This window comes from Musa acuminata, chromosome BXJ2-7, assembly GCF_036884655.1.
Source record: "Musa acuminata AAA Group cultivar baxijiao chromosome BXJ2-7, Cavendish_Baxijiao_AAA, whole genome shotgun sequence".
NCBI lineage: Eukaryota > Viridiplantae > Streptophyta > Magnoliopsida > Zingiberales > Musaceae > Musa > Musa acuminata.
In genome coordinates this window covers 409,599-430,593 of record NC_088344.1, presented here as the reverse complement: position 1 = coordinate 430,593, position 20,995 = coordinate 409,599, and the positions used below count along the sequence as shown (strand labels likewise).

Sequence of the window (20,995 nt, the reverse complement as noted above, 5' to 3'; positions counted from 1 at the left end):
TGTTGATAAGTCACAAAGTATCGTCGACCGGTGAATCGATCCGTTGCTATGTTCACTATCAAAGACGTAGGTTTCTTTTGGTGTCTCCTCGTTGCTTATGTCGGATGCTGATGTGGTGAGTCGGTATGGGAGGCCTACCGACGAGATGATTCATTGGAGGTGCCCTAGCTTGGAAACGGAGAGGTTAGGTAGAGGAACGAGGATCTTCCTTGCTGCGGAGTAATCTCCTAGCGGATGGGTGGTTCTCAGGCCATGACGTCACCTCTAGGCTGTGTAGTCGTCTTTTGGTCGTTGGTGGTCTTGCACAACAGGTCCGCGCTAGGAGTTTCTCGGCTTGACCCCTTCGATGCTTAAGTCAGTAAAAGACAGGGGGGGAGGAAGACAATAGTATGAGGTGTGTAAATAAGATAGTAGAGAGTGGAAAGGCTATTGATTGCTTCCACATTGCTAGCAATGGCCAAAGAGTCAATGTTTATACCTCTCCTCAATGGTCGGTCTTATGCAAGTTGTTAATGATCGTGGACACTCCAGACGGTCGGTTCGTCTGCTTTGAATGACATAAGCTAACTCTTCTGATTCCGTTCCATTCGGGGACGCCTTTGTATGATCCCAAGCGGCACGGTTGCAATTATGCATCACTTCTGAGTTTGCTACATCGTGTCAAGGTTGTACCACACGTGTGCGTCACATTATCTCTGAGATGCCATGTCGATTCTGAGGTGGCTATCAGCTATCGTTATGGGGGTGACACCAAAATATTCTCTATCAGGTGTGAGCCATTCGAATTGAGTTCCACATGGAATATATCATGCAAACCCGACCTGAACTGCTAATGGGTCGATTTTCTATATAATTCATGGACGAAAGCCCGTGGGATGCACCTGCGATGCCCACGACTACTTGGACACCTGTTTAAGAATTAGAAGGGGTCTTGGAAGAAACTCGATGAGTATCTATATGCAGAATCTTTTCAAAAATGTCCTATTTGATTTGATTAGTTTGGACGATGGAAGGATACATGCTTTCATCGCCGATTATAGCATTACCTACTTTGCTTATCCTCTATTGAAGGACGAAGTCGTTAACATCCTAGTCAGTCTGACGTGGTCTGGACCCATATACATAGGGTTATCCGAAGTGCCTATGAGATAAAAACGTTGAGCTTTAGAGATGCCACTTGCATAAAGACCAAAGTCAGAAAACCTCGAGAGAGATTTCTCGACCTGGTTTTGGTCCCTTCGACGCTCAAGTTAATAACCCGAGGTATATGAGTGTAGATGCGAGTGGTAAAAAAAGTAATTTAATTTGTATTGTGTTGAAAATGAGCTTTTATACATAACCTTAAAGAGACGGAATATTTCATGAAATATTTTATAGGGAGAGTCTATGACTGCTTCCAACAGCCTCCCCCCTTGGCTTCTTGTCTATGTGGGCAAGGCGGGGGTCGGATTTCCCTACCTCCTTATCTTTAGCAAAAGTGAGGGTCAAGCTTCTCGACCTCCACACCTCGGCGTATGGTGAGGATCCGTTTTTTGACCTCCTTGCCTTGAGAGAAAGCGGGGTTCACATCTCTTTTCTTTATATATAGAGACCTTATTTCTACCTAAGGTGCTTGCATCTCTTTTTCTTTCTTTTTTCTTTTAATTTATGGGCCTCCAAGCTGATAGGCTATGTTGGGCCTACCCACCTCGAGTAAAAGAGGGGTTGACACTCTATCTCCCTACTTCGGGCATTCTTTTCTTTATGTCTCTCGCCATTGCAAACTTACTCTCATGCAGGTTTGGTTATTCCGACTCATTTGCTCTTGACATTTTTCACCTTATGCCTACCTCCATGACAGATTTTTTCTTATTGGGTCAAGTTTTTGCTGTGACAAGTTTCTTGTTACTTAAGTCATATTTTTCCGACTCACATGTCTCGAGTATGATCGTGTCGATTTAAAGTGCATCAAAAGAAAAGAGAGAGAGAGAGAGAGGGGTAGAAATTGATGAAAGCATGATCCTTGGCAAACCATGATGAGAAGACTCACAGAATGAAAACCCCCACACAAGATCATCGTAGTCTTGGAGGGAACAACTTCCTTGCCTCGTAAACTTAGTTTGCATCAAAATCTAAATCTGTTGTCATGCTTGCTGATGTAATTGAAGACATAGTTATTGCTCCTCGCGAGCTAACTTTCGAGTCGCAGATTTTTCTGCTTCTCCTTGTGCAATTTAAAGTTGTAACTTTGATGTGAGAGTCAAAGAAAAAAAAGACGAACTTAGAAATCTAGACTTGTTTGCTTACATGCCTGGCTGGGTCACTTTCCTTGCTGATTTGGATCGCACATCCTCCGCTGCTTTTTTGGCATGCCTTGTTCCCTTTACCTGCTTACATCACAATGTGCCATGTCGCAAGCACAGCCCAATCTCTGGACCGAAACCCTACACGGTAGTCTCATGATCCACAGTGATCGGGTGGCTACTTGGATCACAACAGCTCTTCCTCTGCTGCACCAGATTCGGCCATCAGAACGAATGCCTATGCCTGTTGCTGTACTGCCTATAACTGATTCAAGCTCAATGATAGTGAACACATAAATGGTGTTTCCCACGAACGGCTCTCGTTTCTTTTTCCTCTACGACCATCTCTTTCCATGGAAAAGCCTACTCAACCACGCTTCTTCGTCTCCCCCCGAAGGTGATGGTGTTATGGCCTTCATGCACTTTAATCCAACAACCAAAACGTAAGAGACAAGGATGGTAAGAAGTCGGTGAACAAGCTGGTGGAATTAGTTCCTGATGTTCTTGATATGAGATGTTCAGTAGGGATTTCGCTGCTTGGTAGCCGTGATCCAAGAAGACTGAATGAAAGGTGCACAAGGGGGATTTACGCAGTCATGGAACCATAGAATATCTCGGAGGAGCGATTTTGCGATCCAACATCAAGAAAAGAGGCCGCGTTTGGTGGTTTTGTGTTCTTCTTTTGGCTTGTGTTTATAACGACGAAAAGGTATGAGTTGTTGGCTTTGGTCTATTCTCCCATGCTTCTCTAAAAGAAGGAAACACAAGAAGATTTCATTTATGTCGCAGCATGTCCGAGGAAACATATTGCTTGTCCTTCTGCACTCGAACGCTGCTGGGTTTGGGTTAGTGTGCTCCAACCGAACTCATGAAAGAATATTCTCCTTGGCTCTTTGCAATCAAAGTAAGAAAAAAGCACTGTCCATCTGCAGTAGATTTCATAACCAAAAAAGATTACCTGTCTTGTTGTTGACTTTTCCTTTCCCAGGTAATGGATTCGACTCTTTTGTTTGGACCAGCAGCACCGGAGAGGGAGAGCGAGAGTGCCAACCACAAAATGACATGGTTCTTCAAGATCGAAGTCCCCCCCGAGCAACATCATGTACGTAGCAGCTTGAGATAAGTGTTTCGGCACGAGAACCGTTAGATCTTTCATATATTCTTATTCTGCGTTCGGCTTAGCGGCAAATCTTTGGTACTCACACTGCTTCAAGGATATGTAGCACGATGAGGACACAAAGTTGCGTGGTCCTCCAAACCTAGAGGATGCTCAAAAGGCGTATTGGTCCTCGTGCTACACATGTGGTAGCTCCCTAGGGTTTAACCACGGGACGGCATCTTTGTGTCGATTTAAATCAAATAAATGACCTAAAATTCCAGCTCTTTCCTCTTTGGCTTTTCAGGATCTTCATCTATCTAACGCGAGCTTTCAGCTGGGTGAATCAGTTAAACTCGCAAGGTTTTTACCGACGATTAGAACCATCAGATGGCATCTGTATTTGGTTGCATTTATCTTCCTCGATTGTGATCAAGACAAAAAATGCAATAAGTCGAGATATTTCAAGAGATGACAACGCCATCGCGAGACACCGATGAAGATGGTCCCATCTTGAATGGGTACTACCTCCATTATTTTACTGCTGTCGATCATCAACCACCAGAATATGTCCTCGTGGCTTCCTTTCCTGAAGGTGCTAAAGCGTTCTCCTTTAATTAGCCGATTCAGTCCATCAACATATTATTACCTCACCAAGCATGCATATACTAGGGTTCATCATCTTCGGCGATCGATGCGAGAAATCCCTGGCTTTTGCTTAGGGCTTGCACAAACCGAGCATCTCTCTCCTTTTCTCCTCGTCGTTCATCATTTCCGAAAGGGTTCGGCGCGAATCGAAGGTAGAACTCTGCCCGTGCTCTTTCCCAAGTGTGTTCTTCGTGTTCCATCTTTCTCGAATGCTTAATCCCATTAAGACGACAAAGTTGTGGTTCCTGATTGCTGGTCTTTGAATTGTTTCCGTGCCAAGACTCGAAGCAAGCAAGCCAAACAAAAAAAAAAAAAGCAAGCACCAGAAAGAGGGGGAGATCCACGGCAGTATCAGTTTTCTAGTATTTTTGGTGTATTTCTTGAACATATGATGATATCTATCAATGTTGTTTTGGACTAGTATTTATTTAGGTCATCTAATCTTCTCCAATTTTGTTATAGTCGGATACTGATGATATCTGGATCTTTAATTGTTTTACTCAGTCGTTTTTCTTTTCTTTTCCTTTCCTTTTTTTTTTTTTTCATTCCATTAAACACACCACACCATGAGATGCGAACACAAAGCTTGTCGTACTCTACGAAGCAATTGCTATTTCATATTTATCTGAGAAGCATGAACACAAAATTTTGTTGTTCATCTCACGATCCTGAGCTCTCACATGGCTACCATGACCGACATATGCATACGGTTTGTGCTCTTGTTGCATGCATATTTGCCACTCTTCTTTCGGTAGAACATACACCATGTTAATCAAACTAACAAAGAAGAATAGAAACGATTTCTCCAACTTGTTATTGCATCTTTTCTATGTTTTATATTCTCCTCTCACGAATGAAAGACAATTGTTGCCAAAAATCTCACCTCACCTCTCCTTTTTTTTGTTTTGTTTTGTTTTGTTAATGAAAGAACACATGCTCGCCCGATAAACAAACAAGATGTTGATTTCGGAATACCGGTAGATGCAGTTCATCCTGCCGAAGAAGATTTGGGTGGATTGCATTCGTCTGCGACTTCTATTGCGAGCTTTTGAGTAACGAAGAAGGGATGATGAAAGGCTTAAGATGATAAATAGATCGAGAGAAAAGGAAATTACGACTAAACAAGAAGGTGTTCCGAGCGATGACATACTCTCAGCCACTTCATCAAGGCTATGGCCGGGACTGAAGGAATCGAGAATCGTGCGCGTTCCTCGTGCATTCGGAGGAAAAGATCGGCACAGCAAAGTCAGCACCATCAGAGGATTGAGAGACCGGCGTGTTAGGCTTTCGGTCCCGACTGCAATCCAGTTGTATGATCTCCAAGATAAGCTCGGGGTTAACCAACCCAGTAAGGCGGTGGATTGGCTGCTGAATGCTGCACAGCATGAGATCGATAAGCTTCCTCCGCTTCCATTTCCACCAGCGAGCTTCACACGGTTCTGTGGATCACTGCCGATCTCTCAAGGTGCGAATCTGAGTGGTGCATGTACGACGGCGGAGGATGTTGCATGTACGACTCATAGAAATGTCAAGTGTGCAGCAGATGAAATCGGAGACTGTCACCTGGCATTGTTCTCTTCAAAGACAAACGATGAAGGTATAGGGAATAAGGTTTTTGAGCCAGTGAAAGTTGCAAGTTTTGCGTTGAGCTCGCGTGCCGGAACAGATGCTACGGAAGGAGGCAATTCCATCAGGGTTATGGAGTCGGAAAACGATGGGGTCGGAAGGTATCATGCACGAGTTTCAGCTGATGTCTCTCTTCCGAGGCCTAATGATTCTTCACTCGCCGGCTTGGGAAGTAATGTGATCTCATACGATTCCTGCTATCACTTGGATTCTGCAAGCTTAGATGGATACTACGAGCATCAGCTCGGAGGTCATTCCGTGCCATCTCCGCTGTCACTGTCTTCGGGATCTCAGCTAGTCTTTTATGCATCCGGAGGAATGCCATCAGTGTTTTCACCATATATGACCACTTTAAATGGCTTAAATCCGGTGCAGTTGAACCACTTTCAGGCGGCAGCTTCACAATCGAGTTCGGCCAATCTTCTTCAGAGTGGCAGCCCAATAATGGTGAGACCTTCACACCCAAGGTCGTCATCCGATCACCACAATCCTTACAATCATCAAACAAACTAGCTGATAACTTTCGGTGCAAGCGAGAGCAGCCAGGCGATCCATGTCAAGCATGTCATGCAAACAAACTGTCGATAAGAACAGCTTCAGATGTCAGGCATTTTGTTCCTCTGTGTGGTTGTCATATCCAACCCAGTTACTTTTGTCTTTCATAACCGGTAGATCTCGAGTGTGGATATTCTAGATGTATCCCATTTGCTATTTAGTGTTCTTCGCTCAAATCAAGGACAACTCCATGTCCACATGCATTATGCAGAATGATTTTTATGGGAAGGTCCTGCTCTATCATATATGATTGTTCAAGCCACTCGATCGAAAGAACTTCATGCTGCAAACTTTGAGCTTTGCATTACTGGTTTCCTCGCAGCACTGTCAAATCATCTCCTCTTTTCTTGCTTTCTTTCGACTTCTTTTTTTAGGACAGCTACAGGCATCGCTACTGACCGGATGATGCTCGGTGGAAAGCCGCCGTGTAGATCGAGGGGAAGCATGGAGAGATGAGGAGGCGCCTGTTGGAATGAGACATGGTGGAGTTTGCAGTAAATACCAAAGCTGGAGCTAAAGTCTGCTGTTGGTGGAGGTCTCAGTGTAGCACAGCACAGCACAGAAAGATGGCAGATTTTTATGGTCCCATGGAGGAAAAAGATGCATGCATAGGCCTGTAGGGTTTTGCATGGTTTGGTGGTCCACTTCGTTTCAGAAGGGCAAAGCTTTCTTACATGGTCCCAAGACGAGCTTCCATTCTAGCCATCCATCTTTCTCGAAACAAGTCCTCGGGCCATTGGCATTGTATCTTTATTCTGGTGGGGCCATTGGCATTATGTCCGAGGGCATGACAGTGTCTACCTGGCCTCCATTTACCTGTGGCCAAACGTGGCCACTACTTGACCGACGCAGCACCGATATTTTTGTCAAAAAAAGAAGAAGAAGAAGAAGAAGAAGAAGAGAGAATTATCAATTTTTTTAGATAAAAATAGGACAACTTCTAGAGGAAGGAAAAGAAACTACATCTTCATATTTGTTTAGTTTTGTATTGTTAATTTTCTGTTTTATTCCTTAAGAAAAAAATTATGAAGATTTTTACAACAGAAAAATAATTTAAAGATAACAGTAGAAAAATATGAAAAACAAAAGATCATATAGAGAATTAGACTAGAAATTACCTCAATCTTTGTCTTTTTTTCTTTTTATTCCTTATTTGACTCATGCTCTGTACCTCCTTTTAGAATGTTCTAAAACTAAAATCCTTCCATCTTAAGCAAATATAAAAGTAATGCATCCATTGGCTTAAGCACCTCAGGCTCATATTAATGATATGCATCTGAAGAACTTTTTTTTGTTTTTTTGTGTAATGTTCCTTCTGATCTCCCAGAAATACCAACATCTTTCAAAGCATGATTTTGAAGACAGAATTTTGATAAACCAAAATAATTCTTACTCATTTTCCTTAAAAATTTAAAATTAACAAACTTCACGTGTCTGGAAAAAATAAAATGTTTTGACTCCCCTCCTGCTCACCTCAGAACAAAATCCTAAACGAAAAAGGAGAGAACTACACATTTAGAAAAATGAGTAACATATTTAGCATATTAAAGAAAACAAAACTATAATCATGAGAATAAATAACCCTATGAACCAATAGTCAAAAACACATAAGAAAAAATAGAACATGCAGGAAAGTCTTTTTTAATACCATTAAAGCATATACTAAAATAACCAATCCAATTATATTGAGCGCAATGAAATATTGGCAACTAATGATTCTTAAAGCCTTACCTCAAAAAAATAAAAGAGGATAAAAAAATTCCTAGAACAATTTCAAAAAAAATAAAAATATATCAATTTACTTTTGAAGGTGGAAGTGCGAACTTAGATTTATCCGAGGAGCATTCACAGTATTGAACAACCTCCACAACAAATCTTCCAGACAAACTGATATTAAAGCATCTCAGTTAATGACTACCAGGATTACCATATATTTTGCCGTTACTTCAAAAAGCAAAAGTTCAAGCTTTGATATTAAAGCATCTTAGTTAATGACTACCAGGTGACAAATTGCCCTCATCATCATCATCACCACCATTACATAAAGATAAGCAAGACTGAATCTTCAGCAATGCACTGTTGGCATTGCTTGCGATCTAAAATGGGGCAAAATCAGCCCTGGGTTCCATTCGATTTGTCACCTGTCTCATCTTCAAATCGTGGTCCTTGCAATTGCCTCTTCACTAGTGCAGTATAAATGCCATTTTTGCTAAGAAGCTCATCGTGAGTACCGCTCTCAGCTATCTGACCATCAGATATGACAGCAACTGTATCTGCGGTTTTAACGGTCGAGAGCCTGTGAGCTATCACAAGAACGGTCCTTCCTTTCATTAGAGAATCCATTGCGTCCTGCACCAGTTTGAAAAATTATTTGACAAAGTTTGTACTTATCAATCTCGAGCTAGATTTCTGCCACTGGATTCTTTGATGAATCCAGAAACCATGGTCAACAGAAATTCCTGTACTGGGGCTTACTGTGAGGCCCATGCAGGAAAGAAGAAATTTCTTCAAATGGAACAAAGGTTGTTCTGATCATTTTATAAGAGAACTTGGAAGAAAGATGGAAGAGAGGCAGTTCGTTTGATCTACCTGCACTAGATATTCACTCTCAGCATCTAAAGCGCTCGTGGCCTCATCCAACAGAAGAACTCGTGGGTTCATCAGTAAGGCTCTTGCTATGGCAACTCTCTGTTTCTGGCCTCCAGAGAGCCTTATGCCTCGTTCACCAACAACTGTCTGATATTTATCAGGAAAATTGGAAATGAACTCATGTGCATTTGCCATTTTCTGTCATTTCAGCAAAAAAGCTTTAGTTAGCAACTTATAACACTTGAAAAGATAGTTGGCCCAAGAATAAAAACTTACAGCAACATTTTCTATCTCACTGCTAGTGGCTTTTCCATCGTAACCATAAGCAATATTTTCTTCAATAGAACAATTGAAGAGAACAGGCTCTTGACTAACTATGCTAACCTGCAATTTGGTAACTAATGGTGAAAACATATACAATAAGTACTCATCCAATACGTATCCATTAAAATTATCATTCATAAATAAAAATTCTTAGTTTTCTTCTGATAACTGAATTGGGTATTATTACATGAATGGCATGTGTTATAGTTTATAAAGCACAGTCACCAAAAATGCTAGAACTTCTTTTATTTAATCCATTCTCATTTGTGTGATTGATTATGAAAACACAAAATACTGCTGTAGTTACATAGACTTGTAAATCATAGACTCCCAGTTTATTAATTATTCTTTCTGATACAAAAAATGGGAGGTAGCAAGTCTAATGAACTCAAAAGAAGAACTAACTGATAGAAATTCAGAGACACTGTCATTAATCTTATAAATATGTTTAAGTTTACTACAGATCACATAAGGAATAGCCATAAACTAACAACAAACACATTACAATCATTGAAATGGCCATCATCTGCCATATGCTAGAATTGGTTTGCATGACTAAAATCTGCTATATCGCTTATGTATTTGATATCACAAACATCTGTTCATTTTCAGGCTATCTATCAATGATAAATAATAATTACCTGTCTGTGGAGATAGCGATGTGATATATCGACCAACGAAACACCATTTAGTAAGATCTTTCCCTTAAGAGGGTCATAGAACCGTTCAATTAAATTTGCTATTGTAGTCTGCATCAGGAATGTAATTTGCATGATTAGAAATGTCACACAGGTAGTAAAAGACTCGAGCAACCTACCTCAAATGGCAGGGTTAAACAAATAGGTAGAGAAACATCTAAAATTTAGTGCTTATCAGAAAATTACTTTTCCACCACCGCTTGGCCCAACAAGTGCAACCTTTGAACCAGGCCTCAACTTTAGTTGAATACCCTGCAAATTGTGAAAAGTCCCAGGTTTAGTTCAACCTCTAATGAAACTTCACCACTTGTATATAATATATGCAGATGCCCTTCTCATGCTTCAGCTGACTAGGATTTTATAAAACAGCATCTGAACACAATTAGAACAATAATAGTCTACATTACAACAAAAAATTGTGATGTCATTTTAAAAAGAAAAATTGTACATAACTCTGCAAGATTTTATTCATATTGGAAAAAAGAATGGCCTAATGCATGAGGTTCCTACCAATGTGAGATAAAGTAGTCCAAATGCACTAATTAGGTCATGAATTCATTTTAGGACAAGGCTTTTTCATATTGCCCTAGAAATTTTGTACATCATGTATATATATTTATGTAAGAATATAACATTTCAAAGCACATCAACATACCACCATTAGGCTGCAAATTCTATAATCTAATATTTAAGTGGCAGATGTGTTTCAAGTTTCATAGGGGCACATGATTTTTTTTTTTTGCAGGAGCACACATGCAAGTTTTCCTTGTAAAATTATACTGATAGTTTATTCAAGTAACTATAATAACATAGTAACATCAAAAAGGCTTTTCCTTCTACAAGAATTCCTTATACCAGATAAAGACAAAATTTTGCCTTAGCTTTTAGCATAATACTGAGTTTCTAACCAATGACAATAGTTTATATTGACTCAGTGTTATAACCCAACGTGACGGATAAGTGACTCATTAACTTGATGAATTTGAACTAGTTGTCCAAAATGATTAAGCCCAAGCTAACATTAATAAACTTAATCTAGCCCTATAAATTAACTCAATTGGCCACATATTCAATGTTAGATTAAACTTCCTTCTCAAGGTCCAACATAACCTAGAATAGTTCCAATATAGTGCATGAGAGGCCTGCCTATTGGTGTCGCAAACCATGATATGCCTTCAACCTTATCCATGAGCAATTCATTCCAACCTAAGCCCCTCAAGAAGCCTTATTCATGGATAGTTCTTTCCTACTTTGGTCCCTTACAATGCTAAATACTAGGTCCATTTTGATACCACTTGTCATGATTTGACCCAATGGATTAACTAACCCATTAACTTGATGAGTCTGAACATTGGTAAAAAATATTTAAATCCAAGTAGATTCTCTCTAGCCTTATAAACTAACTCAAAAACACATCCTTTGTGGAAGTAAACCTGGGCTGTTGGTGTGTGACGTGTGTCACACTCAAAGACATAATTAGTTGTCAAGAAATGCAAGGAGCTCCACCCTTTACAGAGATCAGCGTGCACTCTCCTTGCTTGCAATACATATTTACAAACTTTACCAAACAAACAACATATTAGTTATATATTTCTATTTTAATGAACCTGCTGATAGTTAACTAGATAGGTAAAATTGAAATCGAGGTTAAATTAGAATAAACAACTAAACTAAGAATTAATTTAAATTGTGTTAAAAATACATTTTTGATCATACCTTAAGCACCATATGAGTCGGACGAGAAGGATAAGCAAACCAGACATCATCTATCTCAACATCTCCATCTTGCTCACTGTCCGAAAAGTCATATCGTTATCACAATAATAGTTATCGAACTTGCTTCAAGTATGATACAAAGATGTTTTCAACATCTACAACTGACCTGAGGGGGCACAAGTCCCCAGATTTTGGCATAGAGGAGACACGATCCAGAAGCTGAAATACTCTTCTGCTTGCACCGGCAGCTTTCATTGCTGTTGTGTATAATCCTGATAGGGCGGATACTGACGAACCAACTGCAGGTGGGCAAGAATAGATAAAACTTTTCCAAAGGTTCTCAAGTAATACAGATGCTTAATAAAAGCAAAATTTTCTAGCCATCCATTTTATATTTATTTGATGGCTGAGATCTAATAGGAATCAGTTTTGCCACTTGTATTTTGTCATACATGAGAAGTTTTCAAGTTGAGAGATTTACTTTCTTCCCTAAAAGTAGGGAAAAATTTACAGATTAATTAGGAATGAAGGGTTAATCAGTTCCTGGATAACAGAACAAATGCATAAGTTATAAGTGGATTAAAAATAGAAAAAAATTATCAGATCCTTTTTCTCAGAACTATTAATTCTTTTTTAAAATAAATGTAAGACCTTCAAGGAGTACCTGTAAGACTATAAAGAATGAAAGATGTAAGAGCACCAGTTGTCATAGATCCATTTATGGTTAGGTTAGCTCCATATATAACAACAATAACAACTGATAATGTTGATGCTGCATTCAGTCCTCCAGCAAAGAGACCAACAACTTTCTGGCAAGGTGTGCAAAATTCATTATTTAGGAATACAATATCACTTTCATACTATTAAGAAATAAAGCAAAGAAAAGAATCTTACAGCCTGGTTGAGTCCAAGCTTCAAAGTTTCATCTACTTTTACAGAATAGCGTGATATTTCATAATCTTCTTGAGCGAAGGACCTCACAGTGCGAATGGCTCCAAAAGATTCCTGAATTGGACATTCAATTTTTAGATTTTATGGTTTTGTTTGTCAAAGACCAGATAAAGTGAATGAAACAAATAGACAGATTGACAGAAGCAAACCCATAGAGTCATATGAAAAATACTATCTAAAGTTCTAAACGTCATATCCACTTTCATAAACAGAATTATGGTGGAGAAATCCACTTTTATTTTTTTAAAAATCCATGTCAGCTTTTACCATATCATTGTGTAGTATTATAAGTTATAACCATAACTCAACCATAGCAAATAAAAGTAATGATCATCAGATGTGAATTTGTTTGAGAACAATAAAAAGAATGGTAATTTAATTTTATGAAAATATCGACGCAGAAACAGGATATATGGCTTGCTTCAGATACCAACAATCTCTCAAGGAAACTTCAGGGAAAAGGTGATTTTAATAAAATCATGACTTGTTTACCACCATTACTCAAAAGAATCAATTGTAAACCTGGATGCAGTCTCTCATGGAAACTTAGGAAAAAAGGAGGTTTTAATAGAATCATGACTTCTTTTACTACAATTACCTAAAGAACCAGTTATAAGGATCCAACAAACCTCAGCAATTGATGCTGCAACAGCTGCTGCAGCTTGAGTCTTGTGGGAAAGTTCACGAAGATAACGCCCAAACTGTCGGACAGCGACAGAGACAACAGGAACAATAACAAGTGCCAAAACTGCTCCAAGAAGATATCATTGGATTTTATATTCATGCAAAGAACTATAAGATTTACCTCATTAAAATTAAAGAATAACAGTTGTCAAGAACAGATAAGAGATTTCATAAGAAATTTGTGAAGATGTAAAGAACAAATATGAAATTATAGAGAAAAATCTAACACAATATTCATTAGGAAAACAGTTAATAAGTGAATGCTAGAGTCTAAATGAGATTTATTGTATCATTTCTTGCTGAACAATTTTCCTAATCAAACAGAACTGCTCCATGACAAGTAGCAATCTTATCAGGAACAAACACAAGATGCTAGTAGCATGAGTAATAAAGATATATGTAGAAGTTGAAATCCATATACAGGATTCCATTGTCTTTGCTGCTGAAGCTTGCAACTTCTGCAAGACAATAGAGCCTTCCATGTGACAGGCAAGAATCTTGAAATTTTGTATGGTTCTTTTAAATAGTCTTTAAACAGAAAAGTTTTCTTATGCAAATTGAAATTTTTTGCTATTTAAATACAGAATACAATTGACACTTTTATAGTTCCTTGATACCTTAGCTGTTTATTTCTTTTTTTTTGTCTATAGCATGCAGTTTATGATAAAATTACTTTGGCTTTCATCATTAATGACGTATGAATATGTCTATAGCTGTTTATTTCTTGCTACTGATAAGAGGAATATTAAAGAAAAAGTGAATTTATAAATTAATCAATTGCAATTATTATGATAAGAAATTATGATGTGATTATTAAGTAAGAAGCAGCAATTCTTAATTATCAAGCATTTAAAGAACTTACGTGTTAATTTCCATGATGTGGAGAACATAAAACCGAGACCAATAAATGTGGTGGTAAGATTACGCAAAGCCTCTGACAAATTGGTTGTTGCAGCATTTTTTATAATTTGTGTGTCTTCAGATAGTCTGCTTAGAAGTTCCCCAGTTCGAGTTACATCGTAGAAGGCTATTTCCTAGCATAACAAAATCAAAAGATCACTCAAATATTCATTTGATGGGTATAGCATTATACATGATATGAACAGACAATTGTTACTCACTTGGTTCATAAGATGACTAAACAAGTCTTTTCTCAATCGAGCAACTACCCTTTCACTGGCAGAATTGAACATCCATGCTCGCAAAGTAGTACATATTGAACTAAAAGATAAAATCAAAATTATCATTTAGCAATTAACATATATGTTTCAACATTTCAGCTTTATCAACACTTCTAAGGTCCATACAAAAGAATTGAAGAAGTCAGCAAACAAAAATTTGTGTTAGAATGAGTTACATAAACTTCTAAACATAAAAGAAAAGAAAAGGCTAATATAATATGTAGCGATCACCACCAGAACTTTCAATTCATGACATGCATCCACAATAAGCATAAGAAATTCAAGATTTGAGAACATTTACACATACCCTATGACAACAATCACCATGATCTCCAGCACGGTATTTTTAACAGCATCCAAAGCTTCAGCTTTCTGGTCAGGCGCTTGGATCCCTCTTGATACGATGTCTATTATCTTCCCACCAAATTTAGGCTGCAACATAAAAAAAAATTCGGAATAAAGCATGATATGTCTTTCATAAAAAAAATTGTAAAAAAAATAGAATTCCACTTATGGTTATTTTTTGGTAAGCATTCAATGAAATTGCTTTTTCTTCCATTCTATTTTACCCACAGCCTTTGATTTTAGAAGGATATTATAACAGAGGATTAATTGATCAAAGGCCAAGAATCTAGATGCTGCCAACATGTCATCCACTGTGCCACAGGTGAAGAAGCCCAAGGAACAAGTGTATGCAATACGTGATGGAGACATAAGCTCTGAAACCAAAATGGCATAGGACAACCTGCCCTAATACGAAATCCAAAGCAAGACAATTGCTCCAGCACAACATGATAGCTCATGCATGGAGGGCATAGAAAATATACATACATTGGGATAACAATGCTGGAAGAAAAAAGAGAGAGGTAAAGAAAGAATACCAGGCCCATCCCATCATGTGTCTTGCACATGAACAATGGCAACACATCATCGAAAAATTTTAGAATAAGTATTAGACTCGCTCTAGCTATAGCCTATAGGAGTCACTTCTAGGAATGTGAGCATGTGCAATTCACATGTATTATGAGAAAAAAAAATCATTTATTCATTCCCTAAAATTTTATGTTACAATCTCTTTCCTGCTTTAAATAGACCCTTAGTATAAGAAGAAAAAGTAAAAATTATAAAAAAATTTACACGATTAAGAAACCTATATTCATTAGAATATATTCTTTCTGTTCTGGAGAAATAAGTACTTTCATATTTATTTTGGCAAATAATCCTTCTTGTTTCATGATATTTGAATGATATACTACCTTATAAACTTTTTTATAGATAGATTTAATATGAGATTATAGACCCTTCAAGATTAAATTCATTGTGGAGATGGCGCTCTAATCAATCCTTAGAACTATTAATTAAGTAAAGATTTGTCTTGTTTCTTTTCTTTTCCTATTTGGCTACTTTTTTATCTAAGTAATAGAGATACATAGAATATGTTGTCATGTGGCAACCTAGAATGACATAATAGCATGTTCTTGGTAATGGCAACATATAATAGCATGTTCTTACCTAGTATGTACCATGATATATGTTGAGTGGGACATGCACGACAAGTGATGCTTAGGTCTTTGAGCAGAGCATACTTTGAATCAAGATCATATACAAAGAACTAAATTTTCAGATTTTATAAAACTTACTCTACAAAAGCAATAAATCATTGCTGCTATACACACACATGACGTATCTATGCAATATATAGTATCTAGTCTCTAAAGTTTAGACATTATTATTCGCATAGAACAATATATTGTTGTCTTTATAAATAGATACACAAAACATATAAAATGTATATATGTATTTGAAACTTCACCTATAAATCCACAAATTAATGAAAAAGTAACTTTGGTTTTCTTTTGATGTCCAGTTAATCCTCATCATTTGCCGAATGACAATTTGCTGTTTCTTTAGTGACCTAGGTCCTGAGAATTAAGCTTCATCCTTGACTTCTTTTCATTCAAAAATGTCACAGAAATTTTGAATTAATTTGAAATTTTCAAAGTTGTGTAGTTTTAAATTTTTGTGCCCTTTTATCATGTCTATTGAATTAATTTAAAATGCCTTTACATGTGTGTTGTGTTACAATTTTTATTTGGAAGGTTTGTCATCGGTGGTCTACACTTTCATTCCTTGAATTAATCTAATTTAGTAGACCCACAAGAAAAAGGATGACCCAGCTCCCTCCAAATGTAAGGATCTAGGAAAGGCCAAACCATGCAATTTTACCCTTATAACTAGAAAGGTTGTTTTTGTGATTCAATCTTAGTATCCTTGATCAGAGAGGAGCAATCTTAACATGGTGCTAAGGCTTTCCGTAAATTTAGCATAGCCCACTATTCTCTCCTAGTCAATTAGCAGTTATAGCTAACTGTGGGGGAAATTTCTGTAGGTTGGCTATGATTGAGAAACAGAGATGTTGGTGTTTCTCTTGAAAAAAGGGTCTAATCCTTTGTGCTTGAGAAACAGGGACTAGTCAGTAGGCAATTAGCAGTCCTTTGTGCTTGAGAAGAACAAGTCTAATATCTTACTCCTCCATCTTTCATGCTTTGCTCTGGGTGATTGCTACAGCTCTGATGTGTTCAAGGCATCTCTTGTTGCATGCACATCATCGTAGACCAAGCTTTTCTCATTCTGGAATGGATCCACCGAGAGCCCAAGCCTCTACCCTGAAGACAACTCTGATTGCTTATTCTACCACTAACATCTGCTCCTCTATTCAACAGACTGAACCAGGTACAAGTTGCAAAATTCGTTTCATATTTCATTAAGCTAACCACTGTCTTACATAAAATACGGAAATAAATGCTCTGTATAAAGATCCATTTGGAAACAATTAAGTGGTTTGATTGAAGATAATTGGAAAAAGAAATATCATAAGTTGATAACAAATTGCAAATATCATTGTAAGCAGCATTAATCACAACTCTGCAACAGTATAACTTGCCTTTATAGTCTCTTCCTTTTATTTTTCACCTTAACCATGTTGGAGAAGGTATTTTGATGATTATAAACCTTTCAAAACACCTAGTGAATCTACTATTAAGCTTTCACAAATACAAAGGCCATCATGTCATCTTGCTCTCTTTTCCAAGAAGTTCAGGGATATATGGATTATGGAGAATGACCAATGGACAAACTTTGGGAAGAAAGGTTAATGAATACATACAATTAGGATATTTGTTGTAGACGCTATCAACAATGCTACAGTAGCAAGAACAAGTTTCCCTGCATCAGGTTTCGCCTACAAAAGAACAGCATGTCAATAAACTCTACATCTGTTCAGCTTTAAAGTAATTAGGAAAGGATATCATTGCTTACCAAGTGTAAAACTCTAGAGAAAGTGACATTGGCTGGCTGATGTTCACAAAGCAATCTTGTCAGTATCATTTGAGAGAAATACAAGGTAATGTAGGTGAAACAATGAAAGAAAGGAAATAGTGCACCTAAGTTACCTGAACTGTATCACCATGTTCAAGGTCTGACAAAGCACGGCTTGAGGATTCCTAAGTTAAAAAAATCCAGCATTAGCTAAAAACCCTTCAATCACGTCATTCCTAAGAAAGATCCTAATGTAAAATGACTATTGTTTTCTAAATGGAACTATTAGATGGATTGACAGCAGATAAGGAGGCTTAGAAAGACAACGACATCAATAAATGCATTGCAAACCGTAAACAAATAAGAAGTCCCAAAAATGCAGGTCTAACACAAGTGAATAATGAAATTTCTCATTCCCACTTGTTGAACTTCTTTTGTAATTTAGTTTCTTAAATTTGAAATCCTGTGTAAAACATACGAAGTCTACATAGAATCATCGTAGGAAAGATGCGGATACAATCAACCATGATACCAAGGCCCTCAAGATTTCTCAATTAAATGTTGTCAAAAACCTTAAAATTCTTTATTGAATCTGGAAAACCAAGATTCTCTGCATCACAAGCTGCAGGTCTGATACAATTAATAGCTAATCTTATTGGATTATTGCAAATCCACAATATAAACATGTAACCAAATGATTCACGCAATAAAGATTGTCAATTCAGAACACAAAAATGTCATAAATGTTCAAAGCAAAGGGTGCGCGCAAACAGACGATCTTTCAGGTAATTTAAAGTCCAAACCAGACATAGATGAACACCAAAACAAACGTCGTAACGCTGCAAGCAAAGAAAAAGAACATAACAAACTGAATTCAACACCCAAAGCCCACCAAGAAAGGAGATAACATCGGGCAGACAAGCAAGATAACACCCAAAAAAGGGGAGACCACGCCGTCTGCGATACCTCGTGGTCCAGCAGCGGGCTCCTGTTACTCGACGCGGTCTTGATCCTCATGTTCTTCCCCATGGAGACCTTCTCCCTGTTTTTTTGGGAACCAAGATCGTAGAGAGGAACCGGGGACGATCAGGTTTAGCGAACCCCAGTCACCAGGTATTCGTCCAAGATTCCACGGACCGGGCGCCGGGCTCGCCCCGTCGAATAAGAGCACCGAGCAAAGGTACAACAGGAGAGAGCAGCCGGGCTAGTGGTCTCCGGGATATAGGGATCCGAACAGGATGAGGTTGTCTTAGACTCTGTGGGGAATACGGAACATGTGGAACTCCGAGACGGCAGAAGAAGAAACCTGGGCGAGGGAGAAGGAAGCAAAATGTTTTGCTTCCATCGACACTATGGCCTTTTGTATAATATGTTGTACCTATATATTCTTTGTTCTCGGAAGGCTGGGATTGGTGGTGCGGGAAGGATCCACCGCAGGACATATAGGTCGTATCTGAGGGAGAGGACAACTGACCGCCAATAAGGAAGCGGGGCAGCGAGAGGGATGCGCGGCGACAGCAGAGGTCATGTGCAAGTCTTTTGTTGTAAAGGACACCCAACTAGAAGACAAGATTATTATCTTTGATTTCCAATTGTTTTCGTCAAAGTGTTTGGGCGATTTTTTTTTTTTCTTTCAGTTTTTCAAAAGAAATATCTTAATTTTTAATTTTAGATCTTTATTTTTTTATAATACTCATGATATTCGATTGAACGTTTTCACCCCGAGCTATCTCTCTCCCCTGTCTCACTGTATATATTATTTTATGAGGTCACTTATCTATTTCATTAGGCGTATGGTCTTTTTCACCCATCATTATTTTATCATGCTATCAACTCGTCAAGTCTTCCTCTTCATCTCATATGATCTCGTCTAGGTCCTATTGTCTCTCTCCATTATCTTTTTTTTCATAGTTATATCATCGCTTTCTTGCATATTTTTTTCATGATTTTCTCCTATAAAAATGATAAAATCGAGAGCGATGAAGGTAGATGTAGGTGAGAGCTTAAGAAATTACATAGAGTAAAAATGGATGAGAGTGATGATAGAGTCGAGAGTTAGGCGAAGTTGGTGAAGGAAGAATTGGTGAAAACAATGTGATGGGACGAAGGATATTTTAAGTATTTTATAAAAAAAATAGAGGCACCAAATAAAAAAAATAAACTAAAAATTATAGTTAAGAAAAAGTGAGTATTTGATCAAATGTAAAAAAAGTATTTGATAAATTAGGTGGGCGAATCACATGGTATATTAAAAAAAATATTTTTCAACAAAATACAAAAAAAATTCGATAATAAAATTGTTGGGTGTTTTTTATGGTAAATTCAATCATTTATTTGTTCCCTTAAAACATTGACCATCAGGATCAAATCCTGTATTCTTTTTTCGCAATTATTATTTGTTTTTGGGAATCACGAACCCAGAAGAATCCACTTCGATTTCGATGCCCCCACCTGCAATTTGCTCCTTGATCGGCTTTCTTTCATCTTTAACAGATGATTACATCAAACCGCATCGGAAAGGAAGCTTTAGGAGAGAGCATCGACTTCCGTAGAAAGCAGAGGTCAACGAGAGAGATGGCTGTGGGTGCAATGAACCCATCAGTCAATTTTCTCAATACTCACCTAATTCATGAGAGCAAAACAAAATCAATCTTTTCTAAACTCGTGATGCTGATTCAATCGCCAAGACTCGAAATAACAGGTCTTTCTTCACACACACATATATCTAAAAATAAAAACTTCGACCATCTAGAATAACACTATTTCAAGATCGACAGGTCCATCAATGGTGTCAATTTTGGCCATCATCTATAACACTATTTCATGGGCCAAGTACCAACAAGGCATTGAAATATATAATACGGATTCATACAAATAAAAATATGTTATCAGATTGAAATCTTGGATGGCTGCTCGCTGATGGGACGAGTGGATTAGACGATCAATAAATCATATTTAGATTTTGTATAAAATATATAATATACAGTAATCAGTCCTCCATCGTTAGTAATCAAAATAAAAATCGAAAATTAGCCTCACAACCTTGGAATTAAGCCCTATATATATATATATATATATATATGCTTGCATTTATGTTTGATATCTTTTATCAAGCAAATGATCCAATCAATTGATTCATAGTTTTGATAATTATGGATTTAGTGTCTTATCAGACCTTAAAAATCAAATTTTAGTTAGTGGTAGCCCAAATGACGGACTCGAATCGGACCCAAATCCATATAATCTCGAGCTCGAACCAAAAGCGGCCCAAGTTAACCCCGAAGCTACCCGTCCAAAGCTGCTCCTTAAATCGTCGGCCCGAGTCTG

The 20,995-nt window shown here is 37.8% G+C and overlaps 2 protein-coding genes across 3 annotated transcripts; one reads left to right on the top strand and one right to left on the bottom strand.

Annotated features, from left to right (window-relative positions):
* Positions 1-3,951: 3,951 nt before the first annotated feature.
* LOC103991007 (transcription factor TCP5-like) lies at positions 3,952-6,469 on the top strand. Of its 2 annotated transcripts, none has more exons than XM_065115692.1 (2): positions 3,952-4,178; positions 5,014-6,469. In XM_065115692.1, the coding sequence occupies exon 2, from the start codon at positions 5,110-5,112 to the stop codon at positions 6,163-6,165; it is 1,056 nt and encodes a 351-aa protein (XP_064971764.1). In that variant the 5' UTR covers positions 3,952-4,178; positions 5,014-5,109; the 3' UTR covers positions 6,166-6,469. The 2 variants fall into 2 exon arrangements, with proteins under 2 accessions (XP_064971764.1, XP_009408628.2); XM_009410353.3 differs by having other exon boundaries at positions 4,955-6,469.
* A 1,683-nt stretch (positions 6,470-8,152) lies between these two features.
* Positions 8,153-19,028, bottom strand: LOC135616471 (ABC transporter B family member 25-like). The gene is made up of 17 exons (XM_065115690.1): positions 18,635-19,028; positions 17,803-17,853; positions 17,669-17,704; positions 17,517-17,591; positions 14,658-14,782; positions 14,291-14,390; positions 14,032-14,203; positions 13,115-13,233; positions 12,429-12,539; positions 12,199-12,343; positions 11,701-11,833; positions 11,535-11,610; positions 10,005-10,070; positions 9,762-9,869; positions 9,073-9,180; positions 8,797-8,994; positions 8,153-8,556 (listed from the first exon to the last, which is right to left on the bottom strand). The coding sequence occupies exons 1-17, from the start codon at positions 18,695-18,697 to the stop codon at positions 8,320-8,322; spliced, it is 1,923 nt and encodes a 640-aa protein (XP_064971762.1). The 5' UTR covers positions 18,698-19,028; the 3' UTR covers positions 8,153-8,319.
* Between the last annotated feature and the right edge of the window lie 1,967 nt (positions 19,029-20,995).

What these genes read in the sequence shown, in the direction of transcription:
- LOC103991007 (XM_065115692.1), top strand. Translation starts at nt 5,110, where the DNA reads ATGATAAATAGATCGAGAGAAAAGGAAATTACGACTAAACAAGAAGGT.
- LOC135616471 (XM_065115690.1), bottom strand. Translation starts at nt 18,697, where the DNA reads ATGGGGAAGAACATGAGGATCAAGACCGCGTCGAGTAACAGGAGCCCG. An exon ending in CTACAACAAATATCCTAATT is followed by an intron (nt 14,783 to 17,516) that starts GTATGTATTCAT and finishes TTTATGTTGCAG; the next exon opens with CCTAAATTTGGTGGGAAGAT. An exon ending in GGGGACTTGTGCCCCCTCAG is followed by an intron (nt 11,611 to 11,700) that starts GTCAGTTGTAGA and finishes CTTTTCGGACAG; the next exon opens with TGAGCAAGATGGAGATGTTG.